Source organism: Neomonachus schauinslandi, chromosome 2 (assembly GCF_002201575.2).
Source record: "Neomonachus schauinslandi chromosome 2, ASM220157v2, whole genome shotgun sequence".
In the NCBI taxonomy this organism is placed as follows: domain Eukaryota; kingdom Metazoa; phylum Chordata; class Mammalia; order Carnivora; family Phocidae; genus Neomonachus; species Neomonachus schauinslandi.
Window position 1 is genome coordinate 95,080,848 of NC_058404.1, and position 19,171 is coordinate 95,100,018.

The 19,171-nt window shown below is 36.1% G+C and overlaps 1 protein-coding gene across 1 annotated transcript in view; it reads left to right on the forward strand.

Annotated features, from left to right (window-relative positions):
• Window positions 1-730: 730 nt before the first annotated feature.
• The window catches only part of SCLT1 (sodium channel and clathrin linker 1), a 191,619-nt gene continuing 173,178 nt past the window's right edge, over window positions 731-19,171 (forward strand). Inside the window, exons 1-4 of the mRNA XM_021681497.2 lie at window positions 731-1,034; window positions 1,302-1,377; window positions 11,626-11,645; window positions 12,345-12,409. Coding sequence (XP_021537172.2) covers window positions 731-1,034; window positions 1,302-1,377; window positions 11,626-11,645; window positions 12,345-12,409 — 465 coding nt within the window. The remainder of the gene's footprint in view (window positions 1,035-1,301; window positions 1,378-11,625; window positions 11,646-12,344; window positions 12,410-19,171) is intronic.

Below are 19,171 nucleotides of genomic sequence, written 5' to 3' on the forward strand. Positions count from 1 at the left end.
AATAAAAACACACAATCTATTAAAAAGCACTAAAACTAGTGGCTAGCTTCAAGTTAACATTTTTATTGCTAAGTGTTGAAATTTCCTGCAATATTAAGATAAGGCTTAAACCCAGATAAAATCAATTTTTAATGCTGAAAATTGTCATTTACCCCCAAATATAAAGTTTTGCCTAATTTTTTCTGACAAAAAAAAAATGTAACTTTTTTCTTCTTTTTGAGGAAGTAAAGTTATCTCTAAAGAAATAACTGCTGAATTTGCAGGATCTTTGGAGTACCTCTAACTATATGCCTTATTGACACACAGTTAAATATTTAAACAGCTGTTTCTTTCCTCTAAAGACCCAAAGAGGCAGGATCGTACTTAGCTTCTGGAGATCAAGTCCATACTCAAAAATCCCCCAGAGGGTCAGCCTTGGTGGTGGGCTCTGAAGCCGCCAGTCTGGGTTCCGCCTCCAGCCACAGAAATCCACTTATTTTCCACCCACTCTTTTTGGCCAGCAGGTTCTCCCAGTCCAGAAGTGTTAAGTATCAAAGATCCCGGGGGCATTTAACATACGTACTTGATGCCCTACCTACGTTTACATTTTGGGGGTTTTCTTTAAATACACAAACACCAGGCTCCACCTCAGGAAGACTCAGGCCAGCGAGCTTGACCACTGCCTCGCTAGTGTCTCAACCCACTGTTATCCAGGTTCTCACAGCTCCGCCCATAGCTTGATAGATAGCCAATGGCGTGTAAGGACTGTAGGAAGCGCGATGACGTAAGCGTTGACGGCCACGTGATGACGCAGACCGCGTTACCGTCTCCAAGGAGCGGTCCGGGGCACCGGTTTCAAAGTCGCAGGGCGGGCCGAGTGGACTTCCGCTGCTGGCCCCGGGTTTCCCCGCCGTCCTGGAGTCAACGCCTCCACCCCAAACGCTCCTCCAAGGACGCAGTCACCCGGCTTCTTGCCGGCCCCTTCGGCTGTCTCCTAAGTGGCCCGATACGACCCCGAGTGACCTGCGTCCCCGTTTTACCCGGCCGGGATTCGGGTGAACGTGGAACAAAATTCACTTGGTGGGTCCCCAGCAGACCTGAAATCTGAAGTCTGTTGCCTGAGCGAGGGGCTACGCTGGGACTCGGGAGAAGAAGGCGCGGCGGGGCTGTTGACGCCGCGTGAGTAGGATGCTGATAATACCGCTCGAGTGCTTGACAACCTTCCGAGCGTTGCTTTAGTTTTGTTTTCCCGCACAGCGAGCTCTGGGTTTTTTCTTTTTCGGTGGTGGTGGGGTTTTGTTTTGTTTTTGTTGTTTTTGAAGAAAGTGAAGGTGGTGAAAGCTCCAAACTAAAATTCTATCGAAATGGCCACAGAAATCGACTTTCTGAGAGATCAAAGTAAGCTCCATATTCCTTTATTGAGAATTCTTACATGTAAGGTTTAATGTCGTCATTGCTGACCAACTAATGTTTTTCTAATGCCTGTTTTGTGCATGGAAATTTGTAAAAACTTAAGTTAGCTTTGCAAAAAGCTTGGTAGTATGTATGAGGATGTGTATATACTTAAGCAGAACTGTTTGGTAAATCCTTGTAAGGTTCCTTTAGGTTACGTGGGACTCTACTAGACACTAAACATGGTTGTTATGCTCCTTGCAAGCTCTGGAGAAATTAGAGGGCTAATGGCCAGGAAGAGTTTCCAAGTCTGCCATTAGAACCTGGAGGCACAGTTCTGGCCATTTGTAAAGAGATGTTTATTGAACTCCTGTTTCAGTTATGTACCAGGCTCTATACAAGCAGAGCTGCTGCAAAGATGAGGACAGTTCTACCTTCCAAGAATTTAATTTGAGTTAGGAAATACATAAATTCCATACACTGAAGTGGCAGCAAGTGCTAACTCTTTTGCCTCAGTTTCCTCATAGGGTCGTTGGAATGATTAAATGAGTATTAAAATATGTAAAGGATTTATAATAGTATCTGACACTAAACAAATGTGCTAAACAAATATTAACTGTCACAGGATTATTATTAACTGTGGTCAAAGGAGGTGCCATTTGGGCTGAAATTTGAAGTACTAATATGAATTTACTAGATAAAGAACTGTGTGGGTATCCCAAATAGAATAGTATATGCAGCGCTGAGGGGATTAGGAATATGTTTTGTTAAAGATTTGCAAGAAGGTTGGCTTGTATGGAATGTGGTTTATATAGGCAAATAGCAAGTGGAGCTGAAAGGGAAGAATGGGGCTGGATAGTGAAGGGCCTTGTCTGCTGTGTGTTGAGTTTGGACCATTGCACAGGTTATAGGAACCACTGAAAGGAATTCACTTGAGAGTAGCATGATCAAATTGTGATTTGGAAAGCCTGGTATGGCTGTTACGAGGAATATGCATTATAGCAGAGTGCAGTTAGGTGACTATCACACAGGAGGTGAACTAAGGTAGTACAGTTAGATTGGAGATTAGGGAATCAGAGAGAACGAGGTAGAGGGCAACTGAGGTTTTTTGCATTAAGCAACAGGGAAGGTAGGAAAAAAGTGCTAAGTTCCATTTTGGAAGCTTTATAAATCAGTGGTTAAGAACTAAACTTCTCGATTCAGTCTGTCTAGGTTCATATCCTGGCTTTATCTCTTTTCAGGTCTTCGACCTTTGGCAAGTTACTTAGCTCCTGTGTGCCTTAGTTTTCTCAATTGTAAAATGGGAAGATTAGCACAATAACCCTCATGGGGTTGTAAGGATTAAACGAGATGATGTAAATAAAGCGTGGTTTCTAATACATATTAAGTGCACTATATATATATTATCTAAAATTATTGATGCACTATAATGATACTATAACATTAGCATTATTTCTCAGGTTTGAAGTGGGGAATATCTGCCACCCCATAAGGAAGACTGGCTGGCCACCATCTTGAGTGGTGGGAGACAATAGTTGGGTGATGAGTTTGGTTGAGGTGGGGAGGATACCCGAGTCACTCAAAAACTATGAGTTTTAGAAGAATGAGCCAGCCATTTTTTCCTTTTAACTGGACCTAGTGTGCCAGTTACAGCTGAGTGGGTTACCCGCGTAGGCAAAACGCCTAGACACCAGCTGAGGAAAATATAGATGGCTTGACCTTCTCCCACCTATTCTAACCTTGTCTACACTGACTTCTTGATCTTGATTGCCTCTTTTTATTTGTTCCATTTGGATTTGGTGTTTCTCAACTTGGCAACCCCTGTGATAAAGCATTAGCTTTACAAATGACTACAGGCAATTCCAAACCAACCATGCTTCTAGTAAACTCCTAGCATATTTCCCACCTCCATCTGAGAAGGGAAATCTGATAGTCCTTAGGGACCTGTTCAAAGAGATACTTGTTTATCAAGCTAAAGAATGAAAAATCATTCTTGTAGTAGGGATTTAGGAAGTGGAGATGAACTTATTTTTTCTTTTCATTCTCTGTGAAGTGCTCTTCACAGAGCAAAAGTTTTTAATTTTGATGAAGTTCTCATTTGTTCTTTCATGGATGTCATATCTAAGAAATCTTTGCTTAATCAAAGGCTGCAAAGATTTTCTTCTTTTTTATTCTAGAAATTTTGTAATTTGGGGTTTTACATTTAGATTTATGATCCATTAGATTTGTGATCCATTATGATCCATATTTGATCCATTTTACATTTAGATTTATGATCCATTTTGTATAAGGTACAAGATAAGGGTCAAAGTTCACTTTTTTGCATATGAATGCAATTGAAAAGACTATCCTTTCTCCATTGGATTACCATTGCACCTTTGCTAAAAATCATTTGGCCTTGGGAAGCCTGGGTGGCTCAGTCGGTTAAGCGTCTGCCTTCAGTTCAGGTCATGATCCCAGGGTCCTGGGATCAAGCCCTGCATCAGGCTCCCTGCTCAGTGGGGAACCTGATTCTTCTCCCTCTGCCACTCCCCCTCTTGTGCTTTCACGCTTGCTCTCTCTCTCTGTCAAATAAATAAATAAAATCTTCAAAAAAAAAATCATTTGTTCTTATTTGTGTCCATCCATTTCTGGACTCTATTCTGTTCCATTGATTTATCTCTTTGAGCACCAGTATTCCAGTGTTTTGATTATTGCAGCTTTATCGTAAGTCATAGAATCAGATGATGTTAGCCTTTCAGATTTGTTCTTTTTCAGTTATTTTGGCTATCCTAGGTGCTTTGCAATTCCATATGAATTTTAGGATCAGCTTGTCAATTTCCTCAAAAAGATGCTGAGATTTTGAGAGGCATTGCATTGAATCTATTGATCAATATGTGTAGGATTCATATCTAATGATATTGAGTCCTCTTATGAATGAAAAGATATATTCTCTCCATTGATGTATCTATTATTTTATTTCTCTTGGCAGTATTTTGTAGTTTTTAATATATAGGTTTTGCACATCTTTTATCAGATTGATCCCTATGTATTCTGTTTTTGATACTATTGTAAATGTTATTATTCTTTTACTTTTGATTTCTAACTTATCATTGCTAATATATAGAAATACATCCTTTTTTTGGAATATTGTACCCTGAAACCTTTTTAAACTCATTTATTCTAATAGGTTTTTTTTAGAGTTCATCAAATTTTCTGCATAGACAATCTTTTCATCTGTTAATACAGTTTTACTTCCTCCTTTCCAATTTGGATGCCTTTCATTTCATTTTCTTGCTTTATTGTACTGGCTAGAACTTCCAGTACAGTGTTGAACACAAGTGGTTGGAGTGGGCATCCTTGTCCTTTTCCTGATCTTAGGGTACAAACATCTGTCTTTCAAAATTAAGTATGATACTATAGATTTTTTGTAGATGTTTTTAAAAGGTTGAAAATATGCCTTTCTATTCCTAGTTTTCTGAGAGTTTATCAGAATGGATGTTGAATTTTTTTTTTCAAATGCTTTTTCTGCATTTATTGAGAGGATCAGATTTGTTTTCATTTTTAGTTTGGTAATAGGGTGACTTACATTGATTAATTTTCATATTTTAAGCCTGCCTTACCTCTCTTTTTGGGGAAAAAATACTCTTACACATGTATTATCCTTTCTATATATTATAGATTTAATTTTTTTTTAAGTTTATTTTAAATTTTAATTTTCTATGTTCATAAAGCCTTTTTTCCCCCCCTTCTAATTTCTTTGCCTGATTTTGGTATGAGGCAATGCTTGCCTCATAGAATTTGTTGGGAAATATTTTGTTTTCTTCAATTTTCTGGAAAAGTTTAGGTAGGATTAACATTATTTCTTCCTTAAATGTTTAGTAGAACTTACCAGTAAAGTCAACTGGATCTAGAGTTTTCTTTGTGGAAAGATTTTAAACTATAAATTTAATTTCTTTAATAGATGAAGAGGTACTCAGTAGTCTGTTGTGTACTGTTGTTTTGTTTTTGTTTGGGGTTTTGTTGTTGTTGTTGTATACTGTTGTATACAGAGACCCTCCACAGATTTCATATATCCAGAGTTCTCTCTCTGTGTAGCTCTCTCTCATACTTTACCTTGCCAATTCTAGTTCACTTTGTCTCCACTTCCTTAACTCAGAGAATCGGCCTATCTCTGAGGCCTGCATTTTCCCTCTTTGCGCCATGGACTAGAAAGACTCTCAAGTCATTAAGTTGGAGCAGTCATAGGGTTTACCTTATTTCTTTTGCATCTCTCATCATCAGTCTATTGTCTAGCGTCTTGCAAACCATTATTTCATTCATTTATTTGCTTTTGGTTGTATTGAGTGGGAAGGTGGTCCTTGTTACTTCATATTGGACATAATCAGAAGTCTATTCAAGTTACCCTGCTTTTGAAATCTTAAACACAAGTTTCTTACTCCCACTGTAACTGTTCTTTGGCTTCATCAAGACTTCTGTTCTTTGAACTCTTCATTTTCCTCTATTTCCTTAACTCTTTCCCAGCTTGTTTTTACTACTTTCTCTTTTTAAAAAGGTTTATTCATTTGGGGGGGGGGGAAGAGCATGTGCACAAGTGGGGTGTGCAGAGGGAGAGACTCTCAAGCAGATTCCCCACTGAGCACAGAGCCTGACATGGGGCTCTATCTGACAACCCTGAGGTCATGACCTGAGCAGAAACCAGCTAAACCGACTGAGCCACCCAGGCGCCCCTGTTTTTACTACTTTCTTTACTGTAACCATTGCCTGTAACCATTGCCCATTAGTTCATCTGTCAGTAATCTTTTTTTTTTTTAAGATTTTATTTATTTATTTGAGAGAGAGTGAAAGTGAAAGAGATCATAGAGGGAGAGGTAGAAGCCGACTCGCCATTGAGCAGAGAGCCCGATGCAGGGCTCAACCCCAGGACCCTGGGATCATGACCTGAGCCGAAGGCAGTCGCTTAACTGACTGAGCCACCCAGGCACCCCTCTTTTGTCAGTAATCTTAATATGATTATACTGCTTTTTTGAGTAGCACATACTCAGTAATACTTTATCCCTTGGTCAGTTGTTTAGTTTGCTTTAATAGTTTTCACACCCAACTGTTTGATAACCATAGATAAAAAACTCAACACTCTGGATAAGTACCACCACAGGCTCAAGGTTAACTCATAACTAAAAAGTGACTGAGCTGGGATTTGAACCCAGGCTGTCTAGTTCCAATGTCTATATTCTTAACTTCTACCCAACAAAGAGACTTGCAAGAAAAAAAAATTATAGGCCTATGCACATAGAAACTAAAGTCCTACATAAAAGGGGCGCCTGGGTGGCTCAGTGGGTTAAGTGTCCAACTCTTGATTTCGGCTTAAGTGATGATCTCAGGTTTGTGAGATCGAGCGCTGGGTCGGTCTCCACACTGGGTATGGAGCCTGCTTAAGATTCTTCCTTTCCCCCCAACCCCGCCATCCTGTCTCTCCCTCTCTTAAAAAAAGAAAAAAATCCTACATAAAATATAAATAAATCCAGCAATGAATGTGTGTATATATATGTACATATATGTGTCCATACAATTGTCTTCATATTGGGTTCATCCCAGTAATAGAAAGATAGTTAGCATTAAAAAATTATTGAATACAATAAAGAAGACCTAGGTTAATGGAGAAACCATTAACGTATCAAATTTGTGGATTAGAACACTCAATATATTAAATATGTCAGTTCTTCCACAGATTAATGATTAGACTCAATGCATTCTCAAACTTAGTTTTGACAGCATGATTCTACAATCTAGTGGAAGATGGGTGCCTGGGTGGTTCAGTTGGTCAGGCATCCAACTCTTGATTTCAGCTCAGGTCATGATCTCAGGGTTGTGAGATCGAGCCCCACGTCGGGCTCCGTGCTGGGTGTGGAGCCTGCTTAAGATTCTCTCTCTCCCTCTGCCCCTTCCTCCTACCCCCACTAGCTTGCTCTCTCTCTCACGAAAAAAAAAATCTAGTGGAAGAGCTAAGAATAGCCAAGAGAGTTTTAAAGAATATCAAGGTGGGAAAATTTATTTGCCAGTTATTAAAACTTAAAAAATCCAATTATTAAATCAATATTAGATTGTCAGATTGATACATACATAGATCAGTGGAATAAATTAGCACAGGAAAGACACATACATGAAACTTGTTATCTGAAAGAAGAGCAATACAAATCAGTGGGAAAAGGATATTTGGCAAATGGTGCTAGGATAATTGGCTATCCAAATAGGAAGGAAAAAATAATAAAGATACCTTTCCAACATATATAGAAAAATAATCTGCAGGTTGATGGGAGACATGAATTTCTCTTTAAACTTTCAGAAAAAAATTTAAGAGGGTGTCTTTATGATCTCAGGATAGGGAAAGATTTCTTCAATAGATATAAACATTTTGACTAGAAGAAAAAATATATGAATAGAGTACATTAGAGATAAAAACTTGGGTATTACAAAAGACATCATCAATAAAAGACTACCCCAGTTACAGAAAGGGAGAATATATTTACAGTAAATGTAACTGAGAATTGATTAGCATCCAGAATTTAGAAAGTTCGTTCACAAAAATAAATTCATACTAATAGAAAAATGATTAAAGAATATGCAGGCCATTTACAAAAAAATAAAATTTGAAGAACTACTAAAAAAATGAAAAATGTCAGTCTCATCAGTAACCCAGAAAATGCAAATTAAACAACAGTATAATAAGTACTTGTTGAATGAATGAAGGATATAAGAGATTTAAGTTATAGTAAAATTTTCTCCAGATTAAAGTCAATCTCTGAGGATTGAATGTGTTTCCCTCAGTAATCCACAATTGACTTCTTTTTTTTTTAAGGTTTTATTAATTTATTTGAGAGAGAGCATGAGCAGGGGAGGAGTAGAGGGAGAGGAAGAAGCAGGCTCCCTCCTGAGCGGGGAGCCCGATGCGGGGCTTGATCCCAGGACCCTGGGATCACGACCTGAGCTGAAGGCAGATGTTTAACCGACTGAGCCACCCAGGCAGCCCCACAATTGACTTTTGAACGTATTTTAATCACTGAGAACTCAGATTTAGTGTTTTTTTCTCATTTGAAAACCCTATCAGGTGGGGGGAAAAAAGGTGGTTTGCATTGAAATTATTGTATCCATGACCATAACTCCAACCTCCTCTTGAGACTCATAGGGTATAAGAGTAATAGGCAGGAACCAGATCCTGTATGATGGTAAAATTTTAGTGGGCTGTGTCAAGTAACTATCTTAAAAGTCCTGTGAGTAGCAATAAAAACATGGATAATTTCTTTTAAACTCAATAAAAAGTTTAAAACCATTTATGTTATCAGTACTCCATGATTATTTATCAGAATTACATATATTTGTCATATTTCACCACTAAATTATGTGTACTTTCAAGGAAGAAACTAACATAGAATGTATACCCTGTGTGTGCATATTATATATGCATTTTTAAAATTTTTATAATTATAATTAGTATGTATTCCATATATATGTGTGCTATGTATAACATACACAGAAAAGTAAAGAAAACAAATATAAAGCTAACTGAATGATTACAAGGTCCAAAACTCATATAACCACAACTCAGATAAAAAAAATAGAACATTTCCAGGACCTCAGAAGCCCCTTTGTAATCGTAATCTCTCCCTTATCCTCAAAGGTAATTGAAGATAACCATAGTCTTTAATTTTACACTATAGTTTTGCCTGTATTTGAGCTTTATGTCAGTGGAATCAAAACCATGTATTCTTCTGTTTTGGCTTAACATGATGTCTTTGAAGTTTATCCATATTCTTGTATGTAGATGTAGTTTGTTTATTTTTGCTTCTATAAAATATTCCAGTTTTAAATTTATCATGTTTATCTGTTCTTCTTTTGATGGATAGTTGCAGTTTCCAGTTTGGAGGCCATTGAGAATAATGCTGTTACCAGTATTTTTTGTCATGGCCCTTGGTGCTCAAGGGCACACATTTTGGTTATGTACATTCTTAGGAGTTATATATATGTTTAATTTTAAAGTTGTACTAATTTACATTCCTACCAGCAGTGTAGGAGAGTTTTTATTATTTTACATTGTCACCAACATGTTCTATAATTTTAGCTCTTTATTGTAATTTTAATTTGTATTTTCCTGATGCCTAATGAGGTTGAGCAGCTTTTCTCCATTTAACCTTTATGTGATGTGCCCATTCATGTCTTCTTAACACTTTTCTATAGGATTGTCTGCCTTTTAATTGATAGTTTTTTGTATATTCTAGATACAAGCCCTTTGTCTATTTTATGTGTTGGAAATACCTTTTCCATGTTTGTGTCTTGTATTTTTACTCTCTTTAAAAGTCTCTTTGTTGAACAAAAGTTCTTAATTTTAATGTGGTTCAGTTTATCAGGTTTTTTTTCCACTTATGTTTAGTGCTTTTTTTGTGTTCTGATTAAAAAATCTTTCCCAACCTAAGATTTATAAAGATATTCTATTCTTGTCTAGAAATTGTTTTGGCATTCACAGTTAGATCTTCATTTCACCTAGAATTGATTTTTATGGGTAATGTTTTATTTTTTATGAGGATATCCAATTGACCCAGAACCAATTTTAAAAAGATTATTCTTTTTTTTTTTTCATTTTTTTATTAACATGTAATGTATTATTTGTTTCAGAGGTACAGGTCTGTGATTCATCAGTCTTAGACAATTCACAGCGCTCACCATAGCATATACCCTCCCCAGTATCCATCACCCAGCCACCCCATCCCTCCCACCCCCTCCAATCCAGCAACCCTGTTTGTTTCCTGAGATTAAAAGTCTCTTACGGTTTGTCTCCCTCTCTGGTTTCATCTTGTTTCATTTTTTCCTCTCTTCCCCTATGATCCTCTGCCTTCTTCTCAAATTCCACATATCAGTCAACCAGAGAAAGACAATTATATGATCTCACTGATAGGTGGAATTTGAAAAGGTTTTTCTTTACCCCTCACTGCTCTGGAGTGCCCCTTCAATCATAATTCAGGTTCTAAATGAACATGAATTTATCTTTGTATTCTTTATTCTCTTCCATTGGTCAATTTTGTTTATTTTTATACAACTATCACACTAAATGACTGTAACTTTGTAATAAATCTTGATAACTGGTAAAGCAAGTCCTCCCCCATTCTACTTTTGCAAGAATGCCTTAGCTATTCTTGTTATGTTTTCACCTATATTTTAGAATCAACTTTTAAATTTCTGCAATATCATCTTTTGGAATGTTAACTGAGATTGCATTGACTACCTATAGATCACCTTGAGGAGAACTGCTATCTTCACAATACTGGCTCCTGTAAACCATTGAGTATCTCTGTCTACTTATTTAGTCTTTAATTTCTCTGCTGAATGTTTCATAGTTTTCTGTACACAGTCTTACACATCTTTTGTTTAAATATTTTAGATTTATTCCTAGACATTGGGTTTTTGTATGGTATTGTAAATGATATCTTTTATTCTAACTTTGTTGACAGTATATAGAAATATAATTAATTTTTGTGTATTGACCTTGTATCCGACAACCATGCTGAGGATCATTATTCTAAGACTTTATCTGTGTGTTCTCTGGGATTTACCTATACCTATACATGATTAACTATGGATAATGGATAATGGGTTTTTTTTTCCTTTTCAGTCTTTATACCTTTTATTTCTTACTTGCCTTATTGCATAAACTTAGACCTCCAGTAGAGTGTGAATAAATGTCAAGAAAATTTGTCCTTGTGTCATTCCCAATTTCCAAGGGAAAGTTTTCAACATTCTCATCCTTAAGTATGATGTTTGCTGTGCGTTTATGTAGGAATCTATTGTTATATTAAGGAAATTAACTTCTTAAATTCCTGAGGTTTTATCATGAATATATCTTAAATTTCATCAGATGCTTTTACTGTAACTTTTGAGATGATTGTATTTGTTGATCTTTTTGCATGTTTATTTTCCGTTTTTGGGGGGGTAGGCTTATCTTTATTATTTCCTTCACTTGATGCTCTTTGGGTTTAATATGCTTTTCTTCTAACTTTTTGGGATGGACCTATAGTTCATTGACTATAAGCCTTTTTTCCTAGTATATACAATTAAAGCTATAGATTTTCTTTTGAGCAAGTTTGAGGTATTACATTTTCACTGTCGATCAATTCAGAATACATCCAAATTTGTTTTGTAATTTCTCCTGTGGCCCATGGGTTATTAAAAAGTAATTTCTGAACTTCAAAATGTATTAAAATTTTCCCTTTTTGGTTTTTGATTAAGCTTCATTGCGCTCTTGTCAGGTAACATACTCTCGTTGGCTTTCAGTCTTTTTGAGAGTTGAGATTCATTCTATTGCTAGCAAATTATCAGTTTTAAATGATCCATGTGATCTTGAAATAATAAGTTTTGTACATTTACTGTGTTCTATTATATGTTTTCTTGATGTGAATAAAAATATCAATCATTTTATGCTTACTGAGAGCACTTGGCTTTTTTCTAGTCCTTCATTTCTAGTATCTCTTACTCATTCCTGTATAATGTGGAATCTTTGTCCTGCCATTTCTCTTCTGTGTGGAGGTTTATCCTGGAACAGAATTTTAGCCAATTTTCACTATTGGAAAAAATATGGCTATAGTTTATCTTTTCAGTTCACTTCTAGTAGCAGGAATAAAAAAAAAAAGTGGAGAGTATTTTTTTTACTTCTGCTAACCTGAAGAGTAAACCAGGGAAAACTGAGAATTAAAATGTAAGAAATCAGGAAAATTAGTTCTTTGCAGCTCTTCTTTTTCCCACTAGCAGTAGGTGGTTGGCTTACGTGTATAGAAGGGCCTTTTCTTAAATTCTGAAAACATGTGTTGAAATTGATCATTCATTTTGAGAAGCAGTGAAGACTAGCAGTTTTGCATTGGATATATCAGATAATAACTACCTTGTTTGTAGTTTTTAAATATTGAGCATTAGCCAGTGAACTACAGATTTTTTTTTTTACTTTGTTTCAGATCGACTAAATGAAGTACTTAGACGATATCAAATGGAAAATTTTTCCAAATATTCATCAGTGCAGGTATGTAAATTAGTTAAGGTCTAACAAACTTGGTTCAAATTTATATATATATATATCTAAATAAATAAATTCTATTTAGGATTATTCTCATGTGAAGTTGCCTATAGCACTTTGAAATTTGCTTACAATGGGGATTTTTATAAGGGAATGCTTGTTTTTGCTTAATAAAAGTTCTTTGACCATAGAAATTGCCTTTTTTTTCTGATTTGGAGCTTAGGTATTATGTATGATGTTAAAATGTCTGAGTTCTAAAATGAGAATTCATTGACGTTTTGAAACCTCCTAAAATCTTAAGATACATTTCGTAGTAAGCTTTAACTTGGAATTCTCATAAATTATGGCAAGCAAAAACTAAATCAAAACAGTAAATAATATACGGCATTGTTTTAATATTTCTTTCCTTGGGTGCATGTTCTTATTTAAATATTCTGTTAAAATTTTTTTTGAGCTATCAGGTATATTTATTGGTGGACTCTTGAGTTACACAATATTAAAAGAAAAACAGTAGCTCCTATGTTAGTGATAGCACCCTACTGAATTAATAAGGACATGTTTTGCTTTTGACATCAATGAATCTTGTAACCAAAACATATTGTTTTGGGGCACCCGGGTGGCTCAGTTGGTTAAGTGTCCAACTTTTGATTTTGGCTCAGGTCATGATTTCAGGGTTGTGAGATCAAGCCCTGCATTGTTCCGTGCTGGACATGGAGCCTGCTTGGGATTCTCTCTCTTCCTCTCCCTCTACCCTCACCCCTCCCTCCCAGTCATGTGCCCTCTCTCTTAAAAAAAAAAAAAAATTGTTTTTAAGGTATTAAAAAGGAAGTTGTTTTTAAGAAATTAAAAAGTAATAGTTTATCTTGTTGACTTGACTACACTTATCCTTAAAGATATTAAAGATACTTTCTTTAGTGTAGTCTCAACATTTAGCCTGCTGCTCTATTTTTATTTACAAAGACCAGACTGAGTCCAGAGGGTCTTAAAACTATCCATCCACTATGTTAATCATATTGTTTTTCTTACCTTATTTTGTTAACTCATACTTAACTAAGAACTGTTATCATTTAGGTGATAGAGAATCTTTCGTAATACAGCAGCCTCTAAATTTTGTTCAGGTTCTTAGGTTCTTCTGCTTAATGTCGTATAGAATAAGCAGGTTCTTCTGCTTAATGTCATATAGAATATGCTTAAAAGGAGGATTCAAACAAAAGAGTCATTTTAAAGCCCGAGAAGATCTCTGGGCATGGTATTATATCTACCGTCACTGTGGTTGACTTGGTTATGAAAGATGGTTTTACCAGATAAAACAATGACTGTATGTAACCCTTTAGATGCACCTGCCTTGTACATTGTGATTAATTAATTAAAGCGTCATGGTAACGTGCTACGTAAGGTCAAGTCTTCTCTTATTTAATAGTGTACTCTCCTGTGAAATTATAGCTCCTTTAATTCTCTAAAGGTACATGCTCTTCTTTTATGGGTACTATTCTTTTTTTTTTTTTTTTTAAGATTTTTTATTTATTTATTTGATAGAGACATAGCGAGAGAGGGAACACAAGTAGGGGGGGTGGGAGAGGGAGAAGCAGGCTTCCTGCCTAGCAGGGAGCCTGATGCGGGGCTCGATCCCAGCACCCTGGCATCATGACCTGAGCCGAAGGCAGACGCTTAACGACTGAGCCAGCCAGGCGCCCCACGGGTACTATTCTTATAGTCATACAGTCAAATCTTGATTCCTATCTCTTATTTTTGGTAGTACTGTATTGTTACTGCCTAAGAGTCTTCTGCAGTTCACTGTCTCTTCAGAACATGTTGCTGTCTCAAAATACCAATTCCCATGGGTCTCGCCTTTCACTGCGTCGTTTGCAGTAATGAGAAAGGAGGTGACATGAGATTATGAGAGAGAAAGAGAGAGATTAATCTGCTTTCTAGCAATAAGGTCCATATCCTTGGCCATATGTAGTGCATTCTTCGGTTCTTCACCCCAGGAACATTATTCCGGTTTCTGAAAAAATGTCCAAGAGGAATTTTTTAATTTGTACTTTTTTCAGTTCATAGTATTTTTACTTTTTTTTGTTTCTAGACATAGACGTAGGAGGAAACCATTATCAAAGGTTATGTGAAACCCAGGAGCACTGGCTGAGATCTCTTGTCACTAACTTTAGTGATTGCCACTAGCAACAGAAATCCTTCATAAATTTATGTTTGCCCTTTTTGTCAGCTATGTTTCCCAGGTGCCTAGAACAATTCTTGTTAGTAAAAGCACAATAAATACTTGTTGAATGAATGAAACAATTATATCCCTCCTTTACTTTCCTCCTACCTACTTATCTTCCAACATCATTTGAGCTCTATATGCCACGTACAGTGAAAGTGGAGATGAAAAAGTCATACAATTTTGTGAAATACAGTTCATGCTTTTTAGTTCTATTTTTCAAGATAAAATCCCAATGAAATGCCCTCCTCCTTGCTCACACTAGGCAAATTGCCAGGACTTGTGTTAAATGAACATACTTTATGAAACTTTTCTATAGAAGAATAAAGCTGCCAGAATTTGATATTTATTTCTTGTATTTTAAGTTGGAATTTCAAACTTGATTTTCTGTAGAAACTGTTAATAAGTGATAGTTAAAATTCTTTTGTGCTATCACTATATAATGATCATTTAGGCTACCCATGCATCAAAGAAAGTTTTGTGAATTGTCTTAAGATTTTTTGGTATAGTATTGTTTCTTAGGGAAATAAATGATACATTAATAATAACTAATTATACATAAATTGTATGGATTTAAACTGAAAGTTGGACTTTTCCAATGTGTAGAATAGCTTGTATATTTAGTATATTTGGTTCATTATACTTTAATAATTCATCTTTTATTTATTTATTTTAAAGATTTATTCATTTAATTTGAGAGAGAGAGCATGTGCACGCATACACCAGGGTGAGGGGCACAGGGAGAGGGAGGAGAGTCTTAAGCAGACTCTGTGCTGAGTACGGAACCCAGTGCAGAGCTTGATCTCACAACCTGAGATCATGACCTGAGCCAAAATCAAAAGCTGGAATCGACTTAATCAACTACACCATCCAGGCACCCCCATTCATCTTTTAAAAAAAACTAATTAAAATTGTATGTAACCTTCTAAAGATATGTAAATAACAACTAGTTTCTTGAATGATCCCTTCAGGGTTGTTATAAAATTTAGTTGTCTTTCTTTGATTATTTTGTGTTTTCTATATAAATAAAAAGTATCTCAAGTGGCATTGTTCTCTGAGAGTGTAGTAGCGGGCACTGCATGACAAATATTGAAAGATTTTAGTCAGGACTGTGGAAAATTTCCCTCTTTTCCGAATTCTTTGTTCCTACCTTTTTTTTTTAATTTTCCCCTTAAATACCTGTCTTTTCTCACTTGTAGGCTGGTTAATTCCTCTTTAAAATCTATGCCATACCAGTACATTTGTATACTGGTTAGTGTTTTGATTCTCTTCAAACTTGCTGGAGGGACAGGATGGAATATTAAAAATAAGTTTATTTTCTCTGAAAACTCTCCTAAAAATATCTTCCTCTTCTAGCTTGGGACTGTTTCTACTCATTCTACTTGAACCCAAATTTAAAGTTAAATTGAGATCTAGTCTGCTGGGAAAGAAATGGAACACATAAACTGGAAAGAGGGAAGGAATAAACATAAAAGCATAGTGCCAAGAAGGTATGAGCTGGTTCTGGAAGGGAAAGACAGTCATAGTGCAAATGTATTGATTGATTCAACAAACATTATTAATTCAGCAAATCTTGAGTGCATGCCTGTGCTGGGTAAGCTTTGGGGACAGAGCTATGATTAAGATAGACAAAGGAGGGGCGCCTGCATGGCTCAGTCAGTTAAGTATCTGCCTTCAGCTCAGGTCATGATCCCAGGGTCCTGGGATCAAGTCCTGCATCGGGCTCCTTGCTCGGCGGGGAGCCTGTTTCTCCCTCTGCCACTCCCCCCTGCTTGTGCTCTCTCTGTGTCTCTCTCTCTGACAAATAAATAAAATCTTAAAAAAAAAAAGACAAAGGATCCTACTTCAGTGGAAGAGATATGAGTGAATAATTAAGTAATTAAAATTGCTATATCAGGGGCACCTGGGTGGTTCAGTTGGTTAAGCGACTGCCTTCGGCTCAGGTCATGATCCTGGAGTCCCGGGGATCGAGTCCCGCATCGGGCTCCCTGCTCGGCGGGGAGCCTGCTTCTCCCTCTGACCTTCCTCCCTCTCATGCTCTCTCTCTATCATTCTCTCTCTCTCTCAATAATAAATAAATAAATAAAATCTTTAAAAAAATTAAAAAATTAAAAAATAAAATAAAATTGCTATATCATATGAAGAAAACAGTGTCCTGAAATAGAGATTAACGTGTATGTAGTGTAGTAGTGGTGGTTGAGGCTGAGACATATTTTTGGTAGAAAGGTCAGAGTAGGCCTCTCTACCACAGTAGTATTCAGGTTGGCATTGAAAGTTGGAAGAATGATCTAGACAAGTGGACCAAAAAGAGGCCCTGAGGCAGGAAAGAATTTGACTTCTTGTATAATATATAGGAGCTGGTCCCAACTATAATCAAATAATAGTTATTTGAAAATACATTGACAGGAACAGGAGGGCCACTCCTGTTGATCATGAGTTAAAAAATATAAGACTCAATAGATAAAATATAGCAAACTACCTGTAGTATTTGAATTGAGTCAAATTACTGGCTTTCTAGGCCAGCACTGTCCAATAGAACTTACTATGGTGATGGAAATGTTGTATAATTTTGTGCTATCCAATATGGTAGCCATTAATCACATGGGACTTGAAATTAAGCTAGTATAATTGATAGATGTTTTATTTAATTTTCATTTTAAATACATGAAATTTAAATTTAAATAGATGCATGTGGCTTGTGGCTATTGAAGTGGGCAGTGCAGTTCTAGACTGTCCATCTGATGAATTACTCAGGTTTAAAACCTTGAAGGGTTGATTTTACATTCCCATGATGATATTAGAAAATTAGTGATTTAGGGGTGCCTGGGTGGCTCATTCGGTTAAGCATCTGACTCTTGATGTCAGCTCACGTCATGATCTCAGGGTCATGAGATCCAGCCCCATGTCAGGCTCTGTGCTAGGCATGGAGCCTAGATTCTCTCTCCCTCTCCTTTTGCCCCTCCCCTGTCACATGTATGCACAAGCGCGTTCTCTCTCTCTCAAAAAAAAACAAAAACAAACTATTTAACACTTTAAAGAGAGTCTAATTGTAAGAGTTTAGCAATTTCTTACACTGTACATCAACCTTCATTGATAAATGATGAAAATCCATCTCCTCATGATATGATTTGCTGCAACACTCGAAAATATGCAACAACACTTTCACAAAATGCTAGTCAGCCTATATTTTCTTCCAAAGGATGGTAGATAGGATGCCATTAACATATTTCATAGCCAGTGATATAAAGTAAGGGGCACAAAATTAAACATTCAGAACTGTGATTAGAATACTTAGAGAGTGTGTATTTTCCTTAGAGGAAAATTTGTCTACCCAACTAAAATCCAATATTATTGACATTCTTTCTGTGATACACTCTCACCATCATCTCAGGAAGTCATTTTCGGATCAAAATAAATAGAAATTAATTGTAGAGTATCTGTTATTCAAGATATATAAAATGCTCTGTATGTTTCTTTTATTTAGTATAGTTTGTTTAAATTTTGATTTAGAGGGACGCCTGGGTGGCTCAGTCGGTTAAGCGTCTGCCTTCGGCTCAGGTCATGATCCCAGGGTCCTGGGATCGAGTCCCGCATCGGGCTCCCTGCTCCACGGGGAGCCTGCTTCTCCCTCTGCCTCTGCCTCTCTCTCTCTATCTCTCATGAATAAATAAATAAAATCTTTAAAAAAAAAAAAAATAAAAAAAATAAATTTTGATTTAGAGAATATAAAAAGGATATTTATAAATGCTTTTTTCTTTTTGGTGAGCATAGCTTAATGGATAGGATTGTTAGTCTTGTACACCTGAAGCTAATATGACATTATATGTCAATTATATTTCAATTAAAAATATATAAACATAAATAGATGTAAATGTATAAATACATATATATAAATGCTTTTTTAAAAAGATTTTATTTTTTTTAAGTATCTCTACACCCAACATAGGGCTCGAACCTACAACCCCGAGATCAAGAGTCACACTACTGAGTGAGCCAGCAAGGTACCCCTATATAAATGCCTTTTTAGTCGATTTCAATCTTATTCTCCCAACTTGATTTTTTCCACTGGGTCTTGAATTATTAAGTTATATGATCTTTTATTCTAAAAGTTTGCTAGCAAGTGGGAAAGGATTGCTGAATCTAAATTTTTATTCTTTTGAATATTTTTCTTATATTTTGATTTATTATGTTTATCTTTATAATCATGTAATTTTTATAATTTGGAATCTTACATCAGTATTTCCTTAGCAACTATCATTAGAAAATAGTTTCAGAACAATGTCTTTACAGAATTCACTTTAACTAATGTATCTTGAGTACCTCCTTTATGTAAAGCACTATACCAAGAGCTTTAGTGATATGAAAATGTATATAATAAAATTACCATTTCACAGGAACCTAAAGACTAATAAAAATATGGGCTGAGACAAATATTAAATAACTAGGTATAAAGCATATTATTCATGTCTTAACCTTAAGCCAAATGCAAGTATCAGGGAAAAAGGAGATCATACATAGTTGGAGAGATCAGGGAAAGTTTCCTGAAGGATGTA